General features: G+C 47.7%; 1 protein-coding gene across 7 annotated transcripts in view; it reads right to left on the bottom strand.

Annotated features, from left to right (window-relative positions):
• vti1a (vesicle transport through interaction with t-SNAREs 1A) overlaps positions 1-18,021 on the bottom strand; it is a 50,211-nt gene that overhangs the window by 10,094 nt on the left and 22,096 nt on the right. For 4 of the 7 annotated variants that reach the window (XM_049758912.2, XM_049758914.2, XM_049758913.2 and 1 more), the window contains 2 exons: positions 2,532-2,602; positions 1,901-1,962 (listed from right to left, as the gene is read on the bottom strand). In XM_049758912.2, coding sequence (XP_049614869.1) covers positions 1,901-1,962; positions 2,532-2,602 — 133 coding nt within the window. Of the gene's footprint in view, positions 1-1,889; positions 1,963-2,531; positions 2,603-18,021 lie in introns of all 7 variants that reach the window. The other 3 variants (XM_049758917.2, XM_049758918.2, XM_049758919.2) reach the window with 1 other exon arrangement.

Genomic DNA, 18,021 nt, shown 5'->3' with positions numbered 1-18,021 from the left:
TTCCAAAGATTGGACTGGCGTCCCGCCACATTGTGCGAGTAAATGAACTTTCCCCAGACACTGTTGTGGAAATCCTCACCCCTTCACGTCTGGCCCTACAAATCGGCGTCAACACTAAATAAATCAACGGAGAGTACAAAAGGCAACGGCGAAAGACGTAAACAAGGCTGCGCTCCATCTTTCAGCTTCAATTATCGCCACAATCAAATCGTTTTGTTCGATCGTGCGCTTCAAGCGGGCCCTGGGATGCCGCCGTCAGCGAAGTGACCTACATTGACGCAGACGGCCACGAGCTGGGAATGCCGTGCATCTTCAAAACAAAAGGGAATTTTGTCCTGATTTGCAAAAAAAAAAAAAGCAAGACTTAAAAGGGGTTTGATTTTTGGTGATATGGCTTGACTCCTTTTTGTCACATATGAAACCAAATCAGCAAGAATGTTGCTGGATCTGGATGAATCTGAGGTGAGCAGGAGCCTCCCGATGGACCGCCGGCCCGGTTGGGGACCACTGGGGGTTCGTTCTGGCAGTGGGAAGATGTGGGCACCGTCATAGGGGGCAGTGAGGCGGGGCAGGGGGAAGCGAAGCAGCGAGGCTGTCGGACCCTGGCCGGCAGCTGATCCCACATGCAGGTGGTCGACTCAGTCGCCAGGCAGGCAGATGAAAAAGTCCAGGCCCCGGGTGGACCTCCCTTTGAAATGGGAATGGAGGGGCCTGGATATCAGACGGAAAAGATAAGCAAGCTCCCGGCCGGGCGGCCGCAGAACAGCTCCATATTCATGCCAGGCGGCTTGGAGGCGGACCGCTCGCTCGCTTGCTGGCGCTCAGGACGTTGCGTCAGGGACCACCGGACGCCCTGAAAATTGCTGGCCAAAACGTGAAGCATCCTTTATGTTTTTCAGGGGCTGGAGTTGCTCAAATAACTGCTACAATCCAAACTTGACCAACGGATTTTAAGACTTTGGAAGGATCTGTGGGAAAGCCGTTCCCACTGAGAAAGACTCCCGACACCAACTCGCTACTTTTTGCCGAGGTCTTGACAGTTGAGGTATGAGGGACAGAATGACGTCTTTGAGGAGGGACACGTTCAATGTTAACATTCGCCTCTCACTACTCGAAAGCCACGTTTCGCTTTTATTCCCAACCGGCGTGCCGACACAATTTCAATATTTGCGCTTGCTTTTGAGAAGCCCTCATAAATCCTGATTTGAGGGGGGCCGGCACGAGACGGGCGCTGGGTCGGTGGGACGCTACGTCTGATTAAGTCTTCCCATTAGCTGACAGCTGAACTTTAACATGAATATGATAATATTGAAATAAGTGTGTTATTTACTTAGCGCCGGGGACGGGATGATGAATGATTGTCGGACAGTTACGGGTGAGCGAGCGCCCCCCCCCAACACGGCAATTCCCCTCCTCTTGCCGTAATCAAACGTGACAAAATGGAGACATATGCAGAAATATGGGTTACAGTCGGTCTGCCCTCTCTTGTCGCCGCCCCAAATTGTCCATGGGCACTGAAGCGTCCATTTCAATTGGCACTTCCTTCCCGGCCCCGCGGTTTTACATTTAGGCGCTGTCATTTACATATTACTCTTAATCAAAATCCACAGTGGGGCCACAGCCAGGGAGGGGGCGACAAGAAAGAGGGAGCGGGGAGACAAAACCCAGGCGTCGCGGTTCAGGGGGCTGCCACTTTATGAAATGGAGATGTGATTGAACACACGCGTGGGTGCGTGTGTGTGTAGACACGGGCGGCGCAGCAAGGCGTATTGAATTATTTGTGTTTGAATCGCGTGTTTGATGGCGACGGGATACCAACGAGCGGTCGGAGGAAAAGTTCCCGGCAAGTAGTTGAACAAAACATGGAGGTTCCAAATGGCCTTTCCTACCTGCCGCTTACCTTCTCAGCATGCCGGTGAGGATACGGGAGCTCTTGCCCAGGTTGGCGTCCGTTTCTCGCAGCTGCAGGGAGAAGAAGGTCAAGTTTGAGTTTGTTTTGTGGGTGCAAATTGGAGAACTGAGCACATTTTGGGACCATTAGAAATTGAAATACCGCTGAGCAGACTGGAGCACTTGACGCGTGTGTGTGTGGCATTTTTTTTTGAGGAGGGGGCAGTTCAAAACCGCATAAATCTTGATGCATCAAACATCTGGATTCTGCCAAAGTGGTTGTTAACTACCTCTTGAACTCCATCGCTTCATCTCCTGGCTTCTTTTCGCTTTCACGAACGGACTTGAAAGTCGTGCGCGCGTGTTTGTGCGAGTGTGGGGGGGGGGGCTAGACTCTCGGGAAGAAAGTAAAGAGTCCAAAAAAAAAAAAAAACAGCAAAAGAAAGAGCGAGCAAGTAGCCTCAGTAGACACGGTGGAGTATTTTTGAAAGGAGATGTTTGACTTTCTTTGAGCGAGGCCTGCTGCCTTGTTGTGATCCTTAAGCATTGGGCGCTGAGGGGCCACCAGGGGCGGGGCTGCCAGGGGTGGGGGGGGGGAGGTTCTCAACTACCTGCCTCGTCCACGCCACGGCAACACTCACCCTCTCTCGGGCCCTCTGGATCTTCTCACGGTCGGTGTGAAGGTTAGAGAGAATTTCTTGACCCACTTGTTCTGCAAAACAACAAAGCAGCGGCGTGAGGGGACATGCAATTACAAAAAACAAATGTGGTCACTGTCTATCTGCTGTCCCTTAACTTGGATATGCCCAAAAAAAAAAAAAAAAATCAGTCCTTCCATCAATGCCGCTGCAGCATTAGCGTTTAAAACTGATGGAGGCGAAAGGATGAATCGAGAGGGGAGTGAAGAATCCTGGCGCGGATCAAAGACGGGCTTTCAAGCGCACCAAACAAACGCGAGGTAAACAACACACAAGCTGACTGTATTACACTACACAGGTGCCGCACACCAAAGGGCCCACGTGCTGAGCGCCTGTTTTGGAGGAGGGGGGGAAGCTGAAGAAAAAAACAAAAGTGGAAAAAATGGGGTTACATCTGGCAGCTAAACAGCGTGCAACGGAGGGAAAAAATGGGGGAAGAAATAAATGGCATTGTTGCAAAGGGGGGGGCACCGTCAAACAAATGACACTCCATTCATCCCTCGGAAGCTTTTAGCTCCCCGACACTGGAAGTGACTCAAATGCGTCGCTTCCTGCCTTCATTAATTTCTAATCCGGGAGCAGACAGATTGAAGGATACCCAGATTAAACAGCGCAGTCAGACACTCACATGTGACAAATAGCAGAGATTAAAAAGACTGAGCGCAGGTATTAATAACACACAGCGGCGCTACCCGAGTAGAACAAGGGAAGGCGGCGCCAACGGAAATCTTCAGTTAAAAAGACAAATAAGCACACACGTCCTTTTTTGTCAGGCATGTAGATGATTGGGAAAGTTGGCGTTGAAAACGAGGCCTCGGATCGTGCCCAAGGTTTGTTCGCAACTCCACTTCAACGACTCCGACGAAAGATTCGCTCCGTTCCGCAGAGTCACGGCTCTCGTGTTTATCGAGATCCACACCGATATGAAAAGAAGCGTCAAATTCGAAAGGTATTATGGACCAAAATGGTAACGGTTGCCCTTAAGCAAAAAAATAAGCTCACGGAAGCTCGGCGAGATTAAAATCTCCTTCAATGCTGTCGTGTCATGACCTCGTCTGAGATGGGAAATTAGATAATGACCTTCTCAAAAGAGAAACTTTTTAATGGCTCGCTCAAGTTCGTTGCTGACTGACTGACAAAGTTCAATAACGGCTTGTTAACACAAATCCATGAGTGCGTTGGTGTGTGTTTGTGTGTGTGTCAATGGCAAGGCTTGATTGGCTTTAACGTTTGGAGCCTTCCTCATTTTCTGGCAGCTATCTACATTTGCATTCATCTTCATTCAACTTCATCGTGACCATTTGCGCTAAATGCACACTCATTCATCATCAAGATCGAGGAGTAGGAGAAAAAAAAAAAGAGCCGGAGAGCAGAAACGGACCAACTGTTGCCTCGCTCTTGTTGCTCATTAGCCAGTCAAATATTCCCTGGCAGTTTGAGCGGCGATTAACAATTGAAATGACTTTGGCGTCTCAAGATGGCCGCCGTACCCCAAGGTCTAGTTAACAAGCCCATTATTACATTTAACTGCTCGCTTCTCCGCAGGAAAGAATTAGTGGAGAAAATTGAAAATTGCCAACGGGGAAATGGTCGCTTTCGGAATCCATCAGCCTCTCCAGGATTTGATTTGTACGATGGCGCCACGGATGAGACGTCATCATTTTAAGACGCTCGGGAAGTACATGTGGTGTCGCTCAAACAAAGTGACAAAGTCGACTGCCAGAGACTCCCCGGTGCCTAAAGTTACCTCTCTTTGTACACTTTTTTTTTCCAGGGGAGTAACAAGTTCCACAACTGTCTGATGACACACTTTCATCACCTTTCATTCAAGTTGCAGCCACCACACCGGGACGTATTTATGATGCCGAGCCCACAGGCCATGAGGCCAACGAGTCTGAGCGTGGTGCGCACACAACAAACTTGCTGACCGAGTTGCGACATTGCTAAATGTTGGGGTTTTGGAGCCGGGCTTTGGATTGGGCTTCCTTCACAAACACACCTTCATGTGAGCCTAATTGCCTAAGTCAAAGTACAAAAATCCACATCAGCGTATCCCGAGTCGCCCTCGTCGGAGAACCGTCAGGCTGCATTTGCAACCGCTTTCTTCACCGGGCCGGGCCGGGCTGTGTTTTATTCATGGCCAGCGCCCTGACCCCGCACGGCTCCTGTTCTGACAAATCACTTCTGATTAAGACAGATCTCCGTTAGTCGGCCACTCAACTTGGCCTATTCATCATTCTGGGTTCTCCTCCTCCCTCGACCCCTCGCTCCCCCGCCGCCGCCGGATCGTTTGCCTGTCCGTCAGACCGAAGCGCGGTGCGCCGGAGAAATTTCCAACGCCGCTTTAAACAGCTGATTATGGACAATTGGCGGGACGGCGCCAAGCAGTAAGGTGGTCTTAAGATGCCACTTTAATGGGTATAAATGAGCAGACAAGGCCAGCGGCAGAACGGCGGCTAATAGACGCATTTGTTTAAAAATGAGCAAAGAGGTAGAAAATTGAAAGCTGCATTTGTGCACCGCCCCTCCCTTTTTGTTTCAAAGTCTCGACGTGTCCAATTTACATTTGCATTATTGAAGTCACTCTGGCTCGCTTGTAAAGCAACTTCCTCTGCCGCTCATATTTAATAGTTTGTGTGACACGCAATATTTACAATCACCAAAGCAAATCAAAAAGGGGAAACTCCTCACACTGAAAATTAACGTGAACAGCAACCGGTGCTGAAAGAACGGTCAGCGCAAATTGCGCTGACTTAATCGAGCGCACCTTACTCAAGCATCCAAATGAAAACAAATGGACTTTAGGTGCTTGGGGCGTGACAAAGTGCGAGTTTATTTTTTTGAGGTCGTCAATTAAAAAAAGAGGACAAGAAAAATTGAACAGACTGCCAATACAGCTGAGCTGACGTATTAATTCCTTTTTCCAGTGTTGAGAAAATGATTTTTCAATTAAACTAAAAAAAAATTACATTTAAATTTGTAAAAAAAAAAATGCACAGAATTAAAAGTCACCTCCGAACCATCAACGCAAAATAACGACCAAAAAAGACTTTTTAGGAACAGTTCTGCAAAGTGTCGTGAGTCCATTAGCCGTTGAGAAATTGCAACACGAGGGAGTGTTCATTTTCAAAATCAATGGAGGGCAGGCTGTGGATCAGCTACCACAACAATTAAGGCGACTCGTGCAAAAAACACAAATCACAATCTGACAGTTTGCAAAAAGTTTGCCAATTTGTCTGCAAAGTGGACCCGGCAAGAGACGTGTTCCCGGGCAGGAAAAAAAAAAAAAAAAATCAAACTTGCCATTCATTTCCAACAGTTTAAGAGCACTAATCGTGGCATTAGCATTGATTAAAGGCTTGGGCGTCTTTAATCAAGAGAGTTGACGGGCAGATCAAAGAAGCAAACGCAGCATTTCTTGCCTTTCAATTACATGTACAACAGCACACCTCGGGCACACTCCCCTCCTCTCAAACTGCAAAAGGAGATCTAACCCTCCAAAAACACTTCATTAGCCAATCAAATGCAGGCAAGCAGGCGGGCGGTTGCTGATTAGCGAGGATTCGCCATCTTCTCCGCTAACTTGGAAGGCCTTCATTAGGCTTGTCACAAACGGAACGCGGCACCAAGCTCATTTGCATCTTTTGACCAGGCCCGCATCTTTACCTCAACCGCTGCTGATTACATAAATCAACCAAATACCTTGTTAATGTGCCCGCCCACGTGAAGGAGCTGGCCAGAGACAAGTTCCAAAAGTTGCGTGTATGTGTGTGGCTGTCAGCTTTGCATTTGTACTGGGAAAAATGCAAATGTTGAATCCAATTTGTGATGTTGAGGAAGCCACATTGACTGTAAATGGAGGACAAAAGGCACAAAGTTTGTCTTTGACTTGGGGGGGGGGGGGGGGGGGGTCAACGCCAATGGTGCACTCTCAGGACAAGAATGGCGCTATTATGCACGGCGGCCTGGCGACATCCCGCGCCTCATTTAACGGCGAGTCAGCGAGCGAGGGTCTGCATCTTGAAGGATGACGATTGTCATCCGCCGCTGTGAATACGCGGCGTGGCACCGCATGTGAGGGCATTTCAAAACACTTGTGTACAGCGTGCAGGCTTTTTTCTTCTGCCTCCCATTCTTTCATTCTTGCGTTCACTTTTTGTGTTTGAACGCCACGTGTGCAAGACGAGAACGACTCTACGGTACATAGAAGAGGACGTGGCACAATGGCGGAGCTCTGACAGCCACTATAAAAAAAAAAACATGCATGTTTATTTACTGCAGATCGAGTCATCCTTTAAAGACAACTCATTTATGATTCCATCATCTTCAGTCTATTTGAGAATGAAAATGCATTTGTAAAAATCTATTTTCTGGTTTCTGCAGCAGGAGAGCGCATAAATGTCGAGCCGGCACATTTACAACAATAAAAATCCTGTAGCTCGCCACGCAAATCTTCCATCCCGAGATGAGCACGCGCCGTTTTTGATTGAGGCTGACACTTGACAGCCCGGCCCGGGGTCCCGGCCCGGCACGCCACGGCATACCCCGGGGGCTGTTGACCCGGCCCCCCGCACGTCGGTCACCGGGGCTAACGAAGGGGCGGCGGAGCCCGCTTAGCCATTCAAGCTCATCCGTCGGCCGGATGTGTACGCAGCTCCCCGAGAGAGCCTTTGCGAAACAAGTGTCAAAAGCTAAGGAGACGCTTTGTACCTGGGAGGTATATTAATGCTCGCATAGCCTGGCTTGCTGTACTAGGGAAGAAAAAAAATAAAAGCCTTTGTCCTCCAAGAAGATGAAGGACAAAGCCTGAGACAACTTTGGAGGATGTTAACGTGGATGGAACAAAACAAGGGAAAAATAGCTGTAGTCGAGGCGTCCATTCTGCCACTAAGATAACACGGGGGACGAAAACCGTGCACAGAACTTAAACGGGTCTTGACACCGACAAATGTATGAAAACATTTCATTCTGACATCTTGTAAAAAAAAAATTTTTAAAAAGGCACACGGGCCTGCCTGCGTGATATATTTTCAATCTTTCCAAGCTGAAATTAGCCAGGATTTTTTAAGATCAGGGAGTGTTTTTTAAACTATGAAAAATGGATTAAATGAAGAGGAAGTCTGGCCTTAATGAGCTCCCTGGGCTACGGAGCAGCAGGGACGAGGCCAGCCTTTGAGGAAGAAGCGGGGCAGCGGGGGCCCGTGCCGTGCCGTGCCCAAAGTCTGCCAGCTTCTGCCAATGGCACAGACGGCACCTGGGCAAGGCCCCGGTGCCAGAAAGGGGCCAGGACCAACTTTGCGTCCAATCGGGAAACTTTGCTCCGAGTTGGACTTTTGGAAGAGTGCGTTGTTTGTCATCAGTCCGTGACAAAAACAAAGTGACACCATCTTTTTCAGAAGAGCACAAAAAACGCAGGTTCATCGGTGTAATTGCGACCAAGCAGCGGCTGTCAGCTTTCCCGGTTGCCGTCTCCATCGGCAAAGTTAACGGAGAATAACGAGCCCGGCCAGTTGCCGGATCTATTGGGTGTCAATGGGAATTGCCTGTCTGGACGTTGACAAATGACCCATCTCGGCAAGATGACAGTCGCCGGCTGCCGTGCTGACAGCTCGATACAGTGCAGTGCGGGCGGAAGACATCAGTAGGAAACGGCAGCCACATGACTGTGACAAACACAAAATCAGGTATTTAAAAAAAAACAGTCATCACTCCGACCTCAAATGGACAAATTGACAGCGTCCGAGACTCTGTACGGCAAAGATATGAAAAACAAGTAGCCCAAAAACTCTACTTAAAATAAGTAGCCCGGAAGTTTCCTAGGCCCAAAAAGTCAGCACCCTTGTTAAAAAGGTGACTGACCCTGGACCAACACCGAAGTGTAAATTAAATTAGCGGTTGAAATATTCCATTTCACTCCCAACACCGGTCAGAGTTGGCATCAAGTCAGGTTTACCTGAAGACAGAGGATGGCAACACAGGTCATGGAAAAAAAAAATCCCCCAGCTACATGATAGCGTGACAGCACAAGCGCGTCATGTTTCATGGATAGTCGCTCTCCCAAAAAATGCACATATTCATAAAACGGGAGGCGGTACACAAGTGCAAATGGTGAAGGAAAACCAAAAGCAATGCATGCGAGTGTGTTTGGAGCAAGTCCCAATAGTGACCCCCATTCCGCATCTCCAGGGCATAAATAAACATGTGTGCGCAAGCACGCCGGTGGATTATAATCACAGAGAGAAAAGGGGAATCAAATTTATTCCGCAACGGCCATTAATATTTCAGGCCCGTTACTGTAGCCCGTGTGAGAGAGCATGAATGATTAATTTAGACATCACCTCTGTCACAAGCCCTTACCGGGCCAAGCTAGCACAGCAGCGCTAAACAAAAGGGGGGCTACCCCAATGTTTCTCGCCGTTGTTGTCGTAGCGCTCGCTCAGGTTTGGATGTGCTTTCGTCTGGCAAGACAAAAGGGAGGACTGCCAAGGGGGGGTGAGGTGTTGTCTTGTGTTGTTGGACAAGTTGGCCGTCTTTGTGCTTTTAAGGCTTTTCTTACAGCGCGGTGACCTTATAAGACACGGGTATCCAGAGGATACAGTCACCGTGGCTGTCGCTAGCTTCAAGCCATCAAAAGTCGGAGCACCTTTCAGGCTCCCGTTGAGACCTCGTGCTGAGCTGTCTTGAAAAATTTAGGCAATGGAATTAACCTGGGCACCCGCAAACGAGAAAATCGTTGCCCTTCCAGGATGCAGCGTAAATCGGATTCATCGCAAAGTGTGATGAAAGCACAAAGCCAATGTAACTGTTCAATTAGTCCATCAATAGCGTGTTAGCACCTTCACGTCAATGGCGGATCGAGAGCAGCCTGGCATCAATGCAAGATGACTTTGCCCGCCTGTGCATGTGCGTGCCTTTTTTGGATTTGTGGCGTGTCTGACAAGTGGAGATCACAAGCGGGTGGCATCCATCTTACGAGCCTGTGATGCCGCCGCTACCATCTCCAAAGCCCGAGGGGGGTTTGTCAAAATAAACCAGCCGCTCTACTGTATGCACGCAATTTCGGCGATGCTCCGTCATCGGATCGTAATTCAAAACAATCAGTTGGGCGAGAAAGCTGATTAAGTACGTTTAATTGGGCGCGGTGGCGGGCAATACAAGGAGGCTACCTCCAGAGATCCTGGCAGGGGTGGTGGAGGAGGTGGGGTGGGGGGGTGGGGGGGGGGGTGCGGATCAAGGCTGCATGACACTGATGGGATGTGTTGGCACATGCCCTCAGGTGCTTTTGGTGTGGTTGTCATTTTGTTGTTTATCCTCCATCACTGTCATAGCATTCAAATGAACAAAAAGAACGTTCCATAAATAAATAAGGAATGCACACAACAAGATGGATTGATGAGCTGTGATGTTTTGGGTAGTTTGGACAAAGTTGTTGACAGGCACTTTTCTCTCTCTTGGGAAATTGTCCCAGAAAAGGAAAAAAAAAAGGAGCTGGCTAAGAAAACTTGTGTTCCGCTTTTTCACAAGCTGCAAAAACCCAGGTAATTACCGCCGTGACCCATGACACAGGGGTCAAACTCGAGGCCCGGGGGCCAGATTGGGACCACCGCACCATTTCTTTGCAGACTCTTGGAAAGATGTTATTCCTTCAAAAAAAACCTCATAAGATTGGGAAATTAACATAATAAAAGATTACATATGGATGTTATTTCTCAACTCGTGGCTTACGGGACTTTCAGAGGTCAATATGCATCTGAAAAACTTTCCCCGGTTGGAAGAGGAAGAAAAAAAAAAAAAAAAAAAAACTGCGTAGGCCTTCAAAGCGACGTCAACTTCCCGAGTCTGTTGGCTATAGTTTCTAACGGCAGTCGCGGATCGATACGTAACTGTACATATAGCGCAAGTGGAACAAGCCCTGTCAAAGGTCACTCCTTTTTTTTTTCTCCACGCTTGCCTCGGTATGAGGAGGAGGTGGAAGAGAAGATGGAGGCGAAAGACATGAGAGCCAAGAAAGACAAACCCGGGCAAAAAAAAAAAACAAATCCCGGCTCTTGTAGTCGCGGAACCGGGCGCTTAATGGGCTTTGACATGAACGCCGGAAGGCCAAAGAGAGGAGGAGGGGGCGGGGCCGCGTCGATAGCGCTGCGCGAGAGCGGCCGGGGGGAGCTCGCAGCGGCGGCTAGGGCCAAGTCCCTGGTACGAGCATAGGCCGGGGGCCTGACCGCTAATCATTAGAAAGTCAATGAGTTCTTGAGCGCTCGCAGCCACGCTGGTTATCCCGTGGATATACAAATGTATACAGAGAAATTCACCTGCCAACCGAATACGGCGTGGATAGCTGCAGCGCTACTGCGAGAGAATTTTGCTCTTATGCGCTCTCTCTGATATGTTGCCAGTATTCTTGGTATGTCAGATAAATATGTACAACGAACCGTCACCGATTAGAGGATGAGTTGCTAACATGAGCTAACGTTGCCTAGCAAAACTGGCAAACCTTGAAGGAATTCTAATCACTGCCACAGGTCCAAGATCGGTAGAGTTATCGCTTTTTGATGCTGCGGCTCGAGTATGACTATTAAGCACGGCCCCTTCTCGTACCAGACACCGGCCTCTCCGGAGACGTGGGGACTAAACTGACCTCACCCCCGGACCCCCATGCATTTTTTAAAAGTCTCAAACTGATACTGACACGTAGTCCACCGACTGGACTACATAATGAGACATGCCGTTGACATTTAAATTAAAATGGAGACTGGCAAGTAGTAGCCGTCAAGACCACATGGACTGACGTTTGGAGGAATCCAGACCAAGTCTTGACCAATACTGTGGTTGACCCTGTCAAGACCGCTGAGGATTGCAAGACCAACATTTCAAGTCATTGAGTTAAAGTCAGGACCGAGAACTTAAGAGTGAGTAAAATCCATAGTTTGAGGAGTGGTAGTCAAGACTAAGACAAGACCCGGACTTTGATCTGAGACTTTGGAGTATTCCAGACCAAGGCATGACCATGACTTAGATGAATCCCGGCCAGGTGAAGACTTAAGACTTTGCTTTCCCCAAAGCCTGCATTGATCCAGGTTCAGTTTGTTTTTCAGGGCCTCATCTATTAGAGCTCATTTGGCCCTTGAGCTCAACCATGTTCCCTCCCCAGCAGTAGTATTTGCAATCTGCTGTTGGACTAATGAATCCCAGGGTAATGGCTACTTGTATTTTGTTTTGCATCAGGTGCTTGTACATTCAAGCATATGCAACACCCTAAATCCAAATTGCGCCCAATCAATATCCTCCAAGCTGCCTAGCCTTCCTCTGATCAATATGCACCCAACCTAAACTTTTTTTAAACCGAAATTGCTCCCCTGACCGTAGATCAATGGTCTATCGATTAATACGCTCAATCTTTTAAGGGCAAGATTTGGACAGGCCCCATCTGGTCTGACATGGAACAAAAACTTTTTGAAAATGCCTTATATTTAAATGAACTAATTGGTCCTCTGGAAAATCAGTGAAACACTACTGTACATTTTATCATGTGGAGCTATCACACTTTGCCCAGCCCTGGATTAGGTGCAAAAACGGGAGTCTGGACATTGCTCGCCTGACAAAAACCATGACTTCTGAAGAAAGCGATGCAAGCAAAGTCGTTTTAAAAAAATGGCTTGGCTGATAAGATCAAGAGGGAGGGGATCGAAAAAAAACAAAAACAAATGAGAATAGAGTGACAGAGTCTGCGCCAGGGTGAGGGGCTGCCAGAAACTTGGGAGGGGATTGACGTTCACTGAGGCTTCTCAAAGCCGCCGAGTCTCCTTTGAAGGGATTATTAACACATTTTGATTACTCTGGTCCAGTTGTCGCGGAAAATATAACCTCCATCAGGGCTGGGGAACAGGCGGTCGCCATCCCCACCCCCCAATCACCCTCGGCTGGCCCGACTCAAAGCCGGCCGCTAATTACCACCTCAGACGTCGCGGAGAATAAGCGAGCACCTTATTAGTCTCACAGACACACGTCAGTATGTCAGCCGTGACCTGCCTTAGCAATAATAGAAGAGCTGGAGTTTAGCTCAAACTTTGGTGTGGTGGGAAGTTCAATGAGGGAGCAATTTTGATACTACGGCTGGTTGATTTGGATCCCAAAAAGAGTCATCACAAATAAATCTATCAAATCAAAGAATCACAAGCAACCTTTGTGATATTGGCCTATGCAGCTTCCTGCTGTTAAAACAACACAAATAAGACGCGAACAAGATCTGAGTCGGGGAAAGGCATCCACCACAACAACAGCGCTGAAAAAGAAAGGTGACTTTCAATCGGCTTTTGATAATGAGCACAGCTAATGCTCACTTTGTAGACGGTCGGCAATCCCGCGTGTGAAATGTATCGTCATAAACAGGGCAAAGTGAGCGGGGGGGGGGTCTGTTTTGGAGAGTTCTGTACACAGGGTTTGAGGACGGGGCCAACAAAGTCAACATCAAAAAGGTCCGGAATGCGAGAGGTAAAAGTAGGCCAGGCCACAGCTAGAGAGAGAAGACGCAGAGGATAGTGAGCGAGGCAGTGGGGATGTAGAAGGGCTCAGTCCCAAGCTGGGAGAAGCTCAGGTGCGAGTTATGAGGAGGCACCTTCTGTTCATGGCTCCGAGGCCCTGCGGTGGATAGAAGAGGGGCCCGGACAGACACGGGTTCCTCGTGTTTGGCCCAAATAATCCAGGTGGCTCAAGACGCACGCCCTTGACGCGTCACGCCACTTCAGACCGCAAAACCCTAAGACCCGTGCAAATACTCAAAACTGACAGAAAAGATTATGTGAATTGATTCATTGAAAGAAAATAATGAGGAATCAGATCAAGATCAAGTCAAGATCAAGTTTTTGAGACCTACAGATGAAGAAGTACAGAATTAAAGAGGTCCAGAAGGGATCATGTCAAGACAAATACTTTGAATGATCCGGAGATGAGACCAAGTCAAGACCGAGCAGGGTTCAAGATTTTAAGGCACTCAAAATGAGTTCAAGTTCAAAAAGAGTCAAAACCAAAACAGGACAAAGTCAAAAAACACGATTTAGAGTCATCCAGACAACTGAAGCCTTTGAAGTGTCCAGACAGAGTCAAGACCAATATTCTGGAATGATTCGATTCATGAATTTGAACAAATGTGATAGTCGCCACACGCCCACTCGAAATACATCTCATTGATGGACATTCAACACCACGAATGACTAATGACCTGCGTCTCTCTGATGATCATCTTGGCAGAACTACCGCGTAAAAAAAAAAAAAAAAATCACAACTTCTCTCTGTGCAAGAATATGTTCAAACCAGTCAAATCAATTAGATCAAAGACGGAGCTGACGTATGGAGACTTGTTAAGTTAACTGAAGGTAGGTTGCCAGAGTCGTTTGCCCTCACTTGCGGTCGCCGCAGTCAGTCGAAATTGGGAACGAAGGCTCCGCTGGAGAAAAGGCTGAATCTGTCACAGAGGACTACAGCGAACCCTCGTTTATCATGGGGGGGGGACCTTCCAATATCTCCCAGATTAGGAAAAGTGACATAGGGACCACAACAACCCCAAAAAGCCATCAAAACAATGACTCAATATCTACGATGTAGAAGAAGCCGTGAATGTCATAGTCGAAGAAAAAAAACAACAACCAGATTTTAGTCAGCATCATGTCTTCTGTGTGAACGCAAGCATGTGTGTGTGAGTGTGTGTGTCAAGGCATTTGCCTTTGCTCTGCATTTGCATGAATTCCTTTAATAAGAATTGTGCACAGAGCTTCTCGTTAAGGCCTAAACGTCGAAAGAGCTCATTAAAACCTGCACAACACGCAACTTCAAGCGCAGGAAGTGAGAGGAAAATTGGCAAGCAACGCCACGGACCGCAGAAACGTCCACGCCGGATAACGTGTGCAGTTTGGAGCCCGGTGAGGACGTTTGCATAATTTCTCTTTGATTGTCGGCCACTGTTGGATCCCCCTGGCCATACGTGTCCAAAATGGACAAGGTGCATTTTCTTGGTCAGGATTTTGATGTTTATGGAAAATAGGTGGACTAATTAGAGCAGACGCTCGAATAAACCTTCCATTAAGAAACTGACTCAGTGACTCGAGCTCAGAAGATCCGAAATCAAGGATTTGAGGCCAAGTAAAGATCAAGATTTTAAGGAGACCAGATCAAATCAAGACCAAGACTAGGAGTTCAGAGCAAGTCAAGACCAAGACTTTGAGGATCTGAAGGCAAGACCAAGACTTGAGACCAAATCAATATGACGAGTTTAAGCAGTGGAGACTTGACACTATGTGGTAAACTACCTGGAGCGGAAGTCGGAGCTGTCAGACATTATTTGCTAGGCCACACACCCTTAAAGAAAAGTTCAAGGTAACACGTGAAGACATTTTTAGAAATGCATGCTCTTCATTGGATGATTACGATTCACTGTCATTGGGTTTCCCAGCAATGAATTAGAGCAGGCGAGAAAAAAAAACACGAGTTTGAAGCAGCAACATTCCAAAGTCTCCATCAATTTGGTGTGTTGCCATTAAGACACGCACATTGGCATCAAAGTGCGAGCAGGTCCAGACCAAGCGAGGGGTCCCTTAGGCCACCTTAGCCAGTCCTTCACAAGTACACTTAAAAAGGCAGGCGGCCTCCATTGATGCCCGCCTAACCCAAGATCAGAGTCACGCTTGGGGAAGAACCGAGCCGATCGGCCCCGCCGCTACCCGAGCGCCGCGCACAGCAACCCTTCAGGATTAGCGCGCCGCGCGTATCACGCGGCGAGCCGCCGACTGATGTGAGCGTCGGGGACCATGTCGGCCACTTAGCCGGCCTTTTCTACCTGCTAGTCAACACTCAAAGTTGACACCGCAGCGATTAGAGCGTAGGACACAGGAGGACCTAGTATTTTCTTTTTTTTTTTTTTTCCCTGTCTGATCCAGAATGAGCATATCATTCTAGGACACAGGTGCTAATGTATTAGCGTACCGTTAGTACAAAAGCACAAGCGGATGGATGAAGAACTACTTTCTTTCTTTTCGCCTTCTCTTTTTAGGAACTTGGGCTCACACAGCCGACCAAACGATTATTGTGTGTGTGCTCGTGTGTGTGTGGGTCCCCTCCGGCATTTTCTGGTGAGAGCAAACGGCGCCGCTTTCTACAGCAGCTCAAGGGCGCAGCCTGTCTACCAAAGAAAAGAATGCAGCAGAGGAAGAAATAGTGCTTGGCTTTCAAAGTGCATTCTTGAAAGCTTCTGCTTCTGTTCCGTTGGACAAACACAGAAGGCACGTAAACAACTGTGGTTTTGTTGTTGTGCGACTTGGCCGCCCAACGCGCTCGGGTGGCAGTTACCGCCCCCCCTGGACAAATGTGATTGTGCCTAATATGGCAAGTTTGCCTTCTCAAAGTGAGACTGCCATTCTTGTGTGACGCGCCCGAGCAGCGGCGGCGAAGCACACCAAAGGTTAGCGCCTTTCCCAAGACAAAAAAAAAAAAAAAACTGGCAAGGCAACGCGAGTTTTCTTCTGTTTGCTTAGATGATGACAATTTTATCTTCTAAGTGTGCGACTCAAGCTGAGTGACGCACTCAGGCGTGGAGCACCGCTAAGGTTGAGGCCCACCTCCAAAAAAAAAAAGCTTTGTCTCCTTTTGCCCTACCGCGGCAACAACAGTTTTGCTCGCATTGTGGGCAAATACTTTTGTCTCGTAAAAGTTGCGTGAGTGAGGCGCTGGAGCGGCAGCCTCCTAAGGTTAGCAGTCTTCGCAGTGACAAAAAGCATTTGTTACGTTTGCCACTGAAAGCTTTCGAATGATGCGAGCATACGAGGAGCAAAAAGCTTGACGTTCTTTTGCAAACTCATATACGGCCGGCCACGTTTTGACAAAGCCCGACTCTGCTCGTCGTTTGTAGACTGGAGTCGCGTGATGCGCTGGAGTAGCACCCGCCGAGCGCTTCTAAGGTCGGCGCCCCCCACCCACTGCCAGGCAGATGGGCCAACCAGCCGATATCCCGGCCGGGCTCCGTTTCATGTCGCCCGGGCGCCTTAAAGGGCCGGCCAGCCCGTCTGATGGCCACCGGGACGGCTAAAGGAGGACGCTCCTTTGACACGGACGAGGGGGGCCTGGGGGTCCCGTAGAGGACAGATGGAGACGGCTAATGCGCCTGGCCGTGTTTGCGGGATAATTGGGCTTCACAAGACGCAGAGATGAAGAAGCAGCTAATGGTGCACGTCAAAGATGGAGACGCGTTTTCTTTAGCGGGACTTCCTGGAGGCTTTTTAACTTCACAGATGCTGCAGCATCTGCTGCTGCATATTTTTTTTTTTTTTTTTTTTTTAACATCTGAAAATATGAGAAATAGGAGGCGATCCGCTGCTTACACAACACTAAAGATTGATGGCTAAAGAACAAAATGGCTGCTTGCAAAACAAGGATGTTTTTGTTTACATGGAGTTGCTTATTTATTTATGAATCCTGCACACTGGTCTTAATATTGACAGTAACTGGCATTTAGAATTTGGCATCATCTATATAGAAGGTTGATATTAATGCAAGAGCTATATGGAAAAAAACACGCATTATAAAATATTTTTTGTATTTTTTAGGAGAGGGGCACTAATCGAAAAAAGATAATATTCATCTCAATTTATTTTTTTTATATTTACACTATGTAACGAGAAATTTGAATTTAGTCCAAATTGCTTTTTTCGACTAGGGACAAAGTGACATCAATACTTTATTCCAATGTATAAGTCTTCTGTAATTTCCTTTTTAATCTGAAACACTATCATTGAGATATAAAATATTTATAGTAAAAATGATTACCTTTCTGACGTATACAAGTAAAAAGAAAACTAAAATGTTGAACGTGGTCATTAAAGTCAGGTTAATTTTGGGCCAAGGGTAAAATTTGATATAATAAAACCCGCAGAAGAATTGCTCACACATTAAAATCATTTGACCTAGATAATCTAAAATAAAAAACATTTGTTTCACAAATGTCATATTGACTTGGAGGAATGAATTGAATGGAAAATAATGTCGAGGTCACGCCTGCACGCTACGAATAAAAACACACAAGGAAGGCTGATGTTTGGTCAAGTTCCAGGTAATGTTTTGGATATTTTGTTTGTTCTGCAAAAAAATGTCAAAATTTCACAATCGGCGGCGCACTGTGTTACGTTTTTACGTGATTTCTTTCTCTCTCTCTCACACGGTTCTCCCTTGCCGTTATTTTTTTTGTCATAAATATTGCGGCGGCAGGCGCCTCAGATGTAGCGGCCCTTTAAAGCGCCCGTGGGGGGGCTCAGAGTCCTCGCTTTTGTCTTCCATTTCCTTCTGAAAGCGCTTTTCTTGAACCCTGCGCCGCTCTTCACAGTTGTTGTCTCGGCTCTCTGCTCGCTGTGTGGCTCTTTCTTTTTTCCTACGACCAACAAACCCCCCCCCCCTC

The sequence above is a fragment of the Syngnathus scovelli genome, chromosome 21 (genome assembly GCF_024217435.2).
Source record: "Syngnathus scovelli strain Florida chromosome 21, RoL_Ssco_1.2, whole genome shotgun sequence".
In the NCBI taxonomy this organism is placed as follows: Eukaryota; Metazoa; Chordata; class Actinopteri; order Syngnathiformes; family Syngnathidae; genus Syngnathus; species Syngnathus scovelli.
The sequence above is the reverse complement of the archived record's forward strand: the minus strand, read 5'-3'. Positions and strand labels throughout refer to the sequence as shown.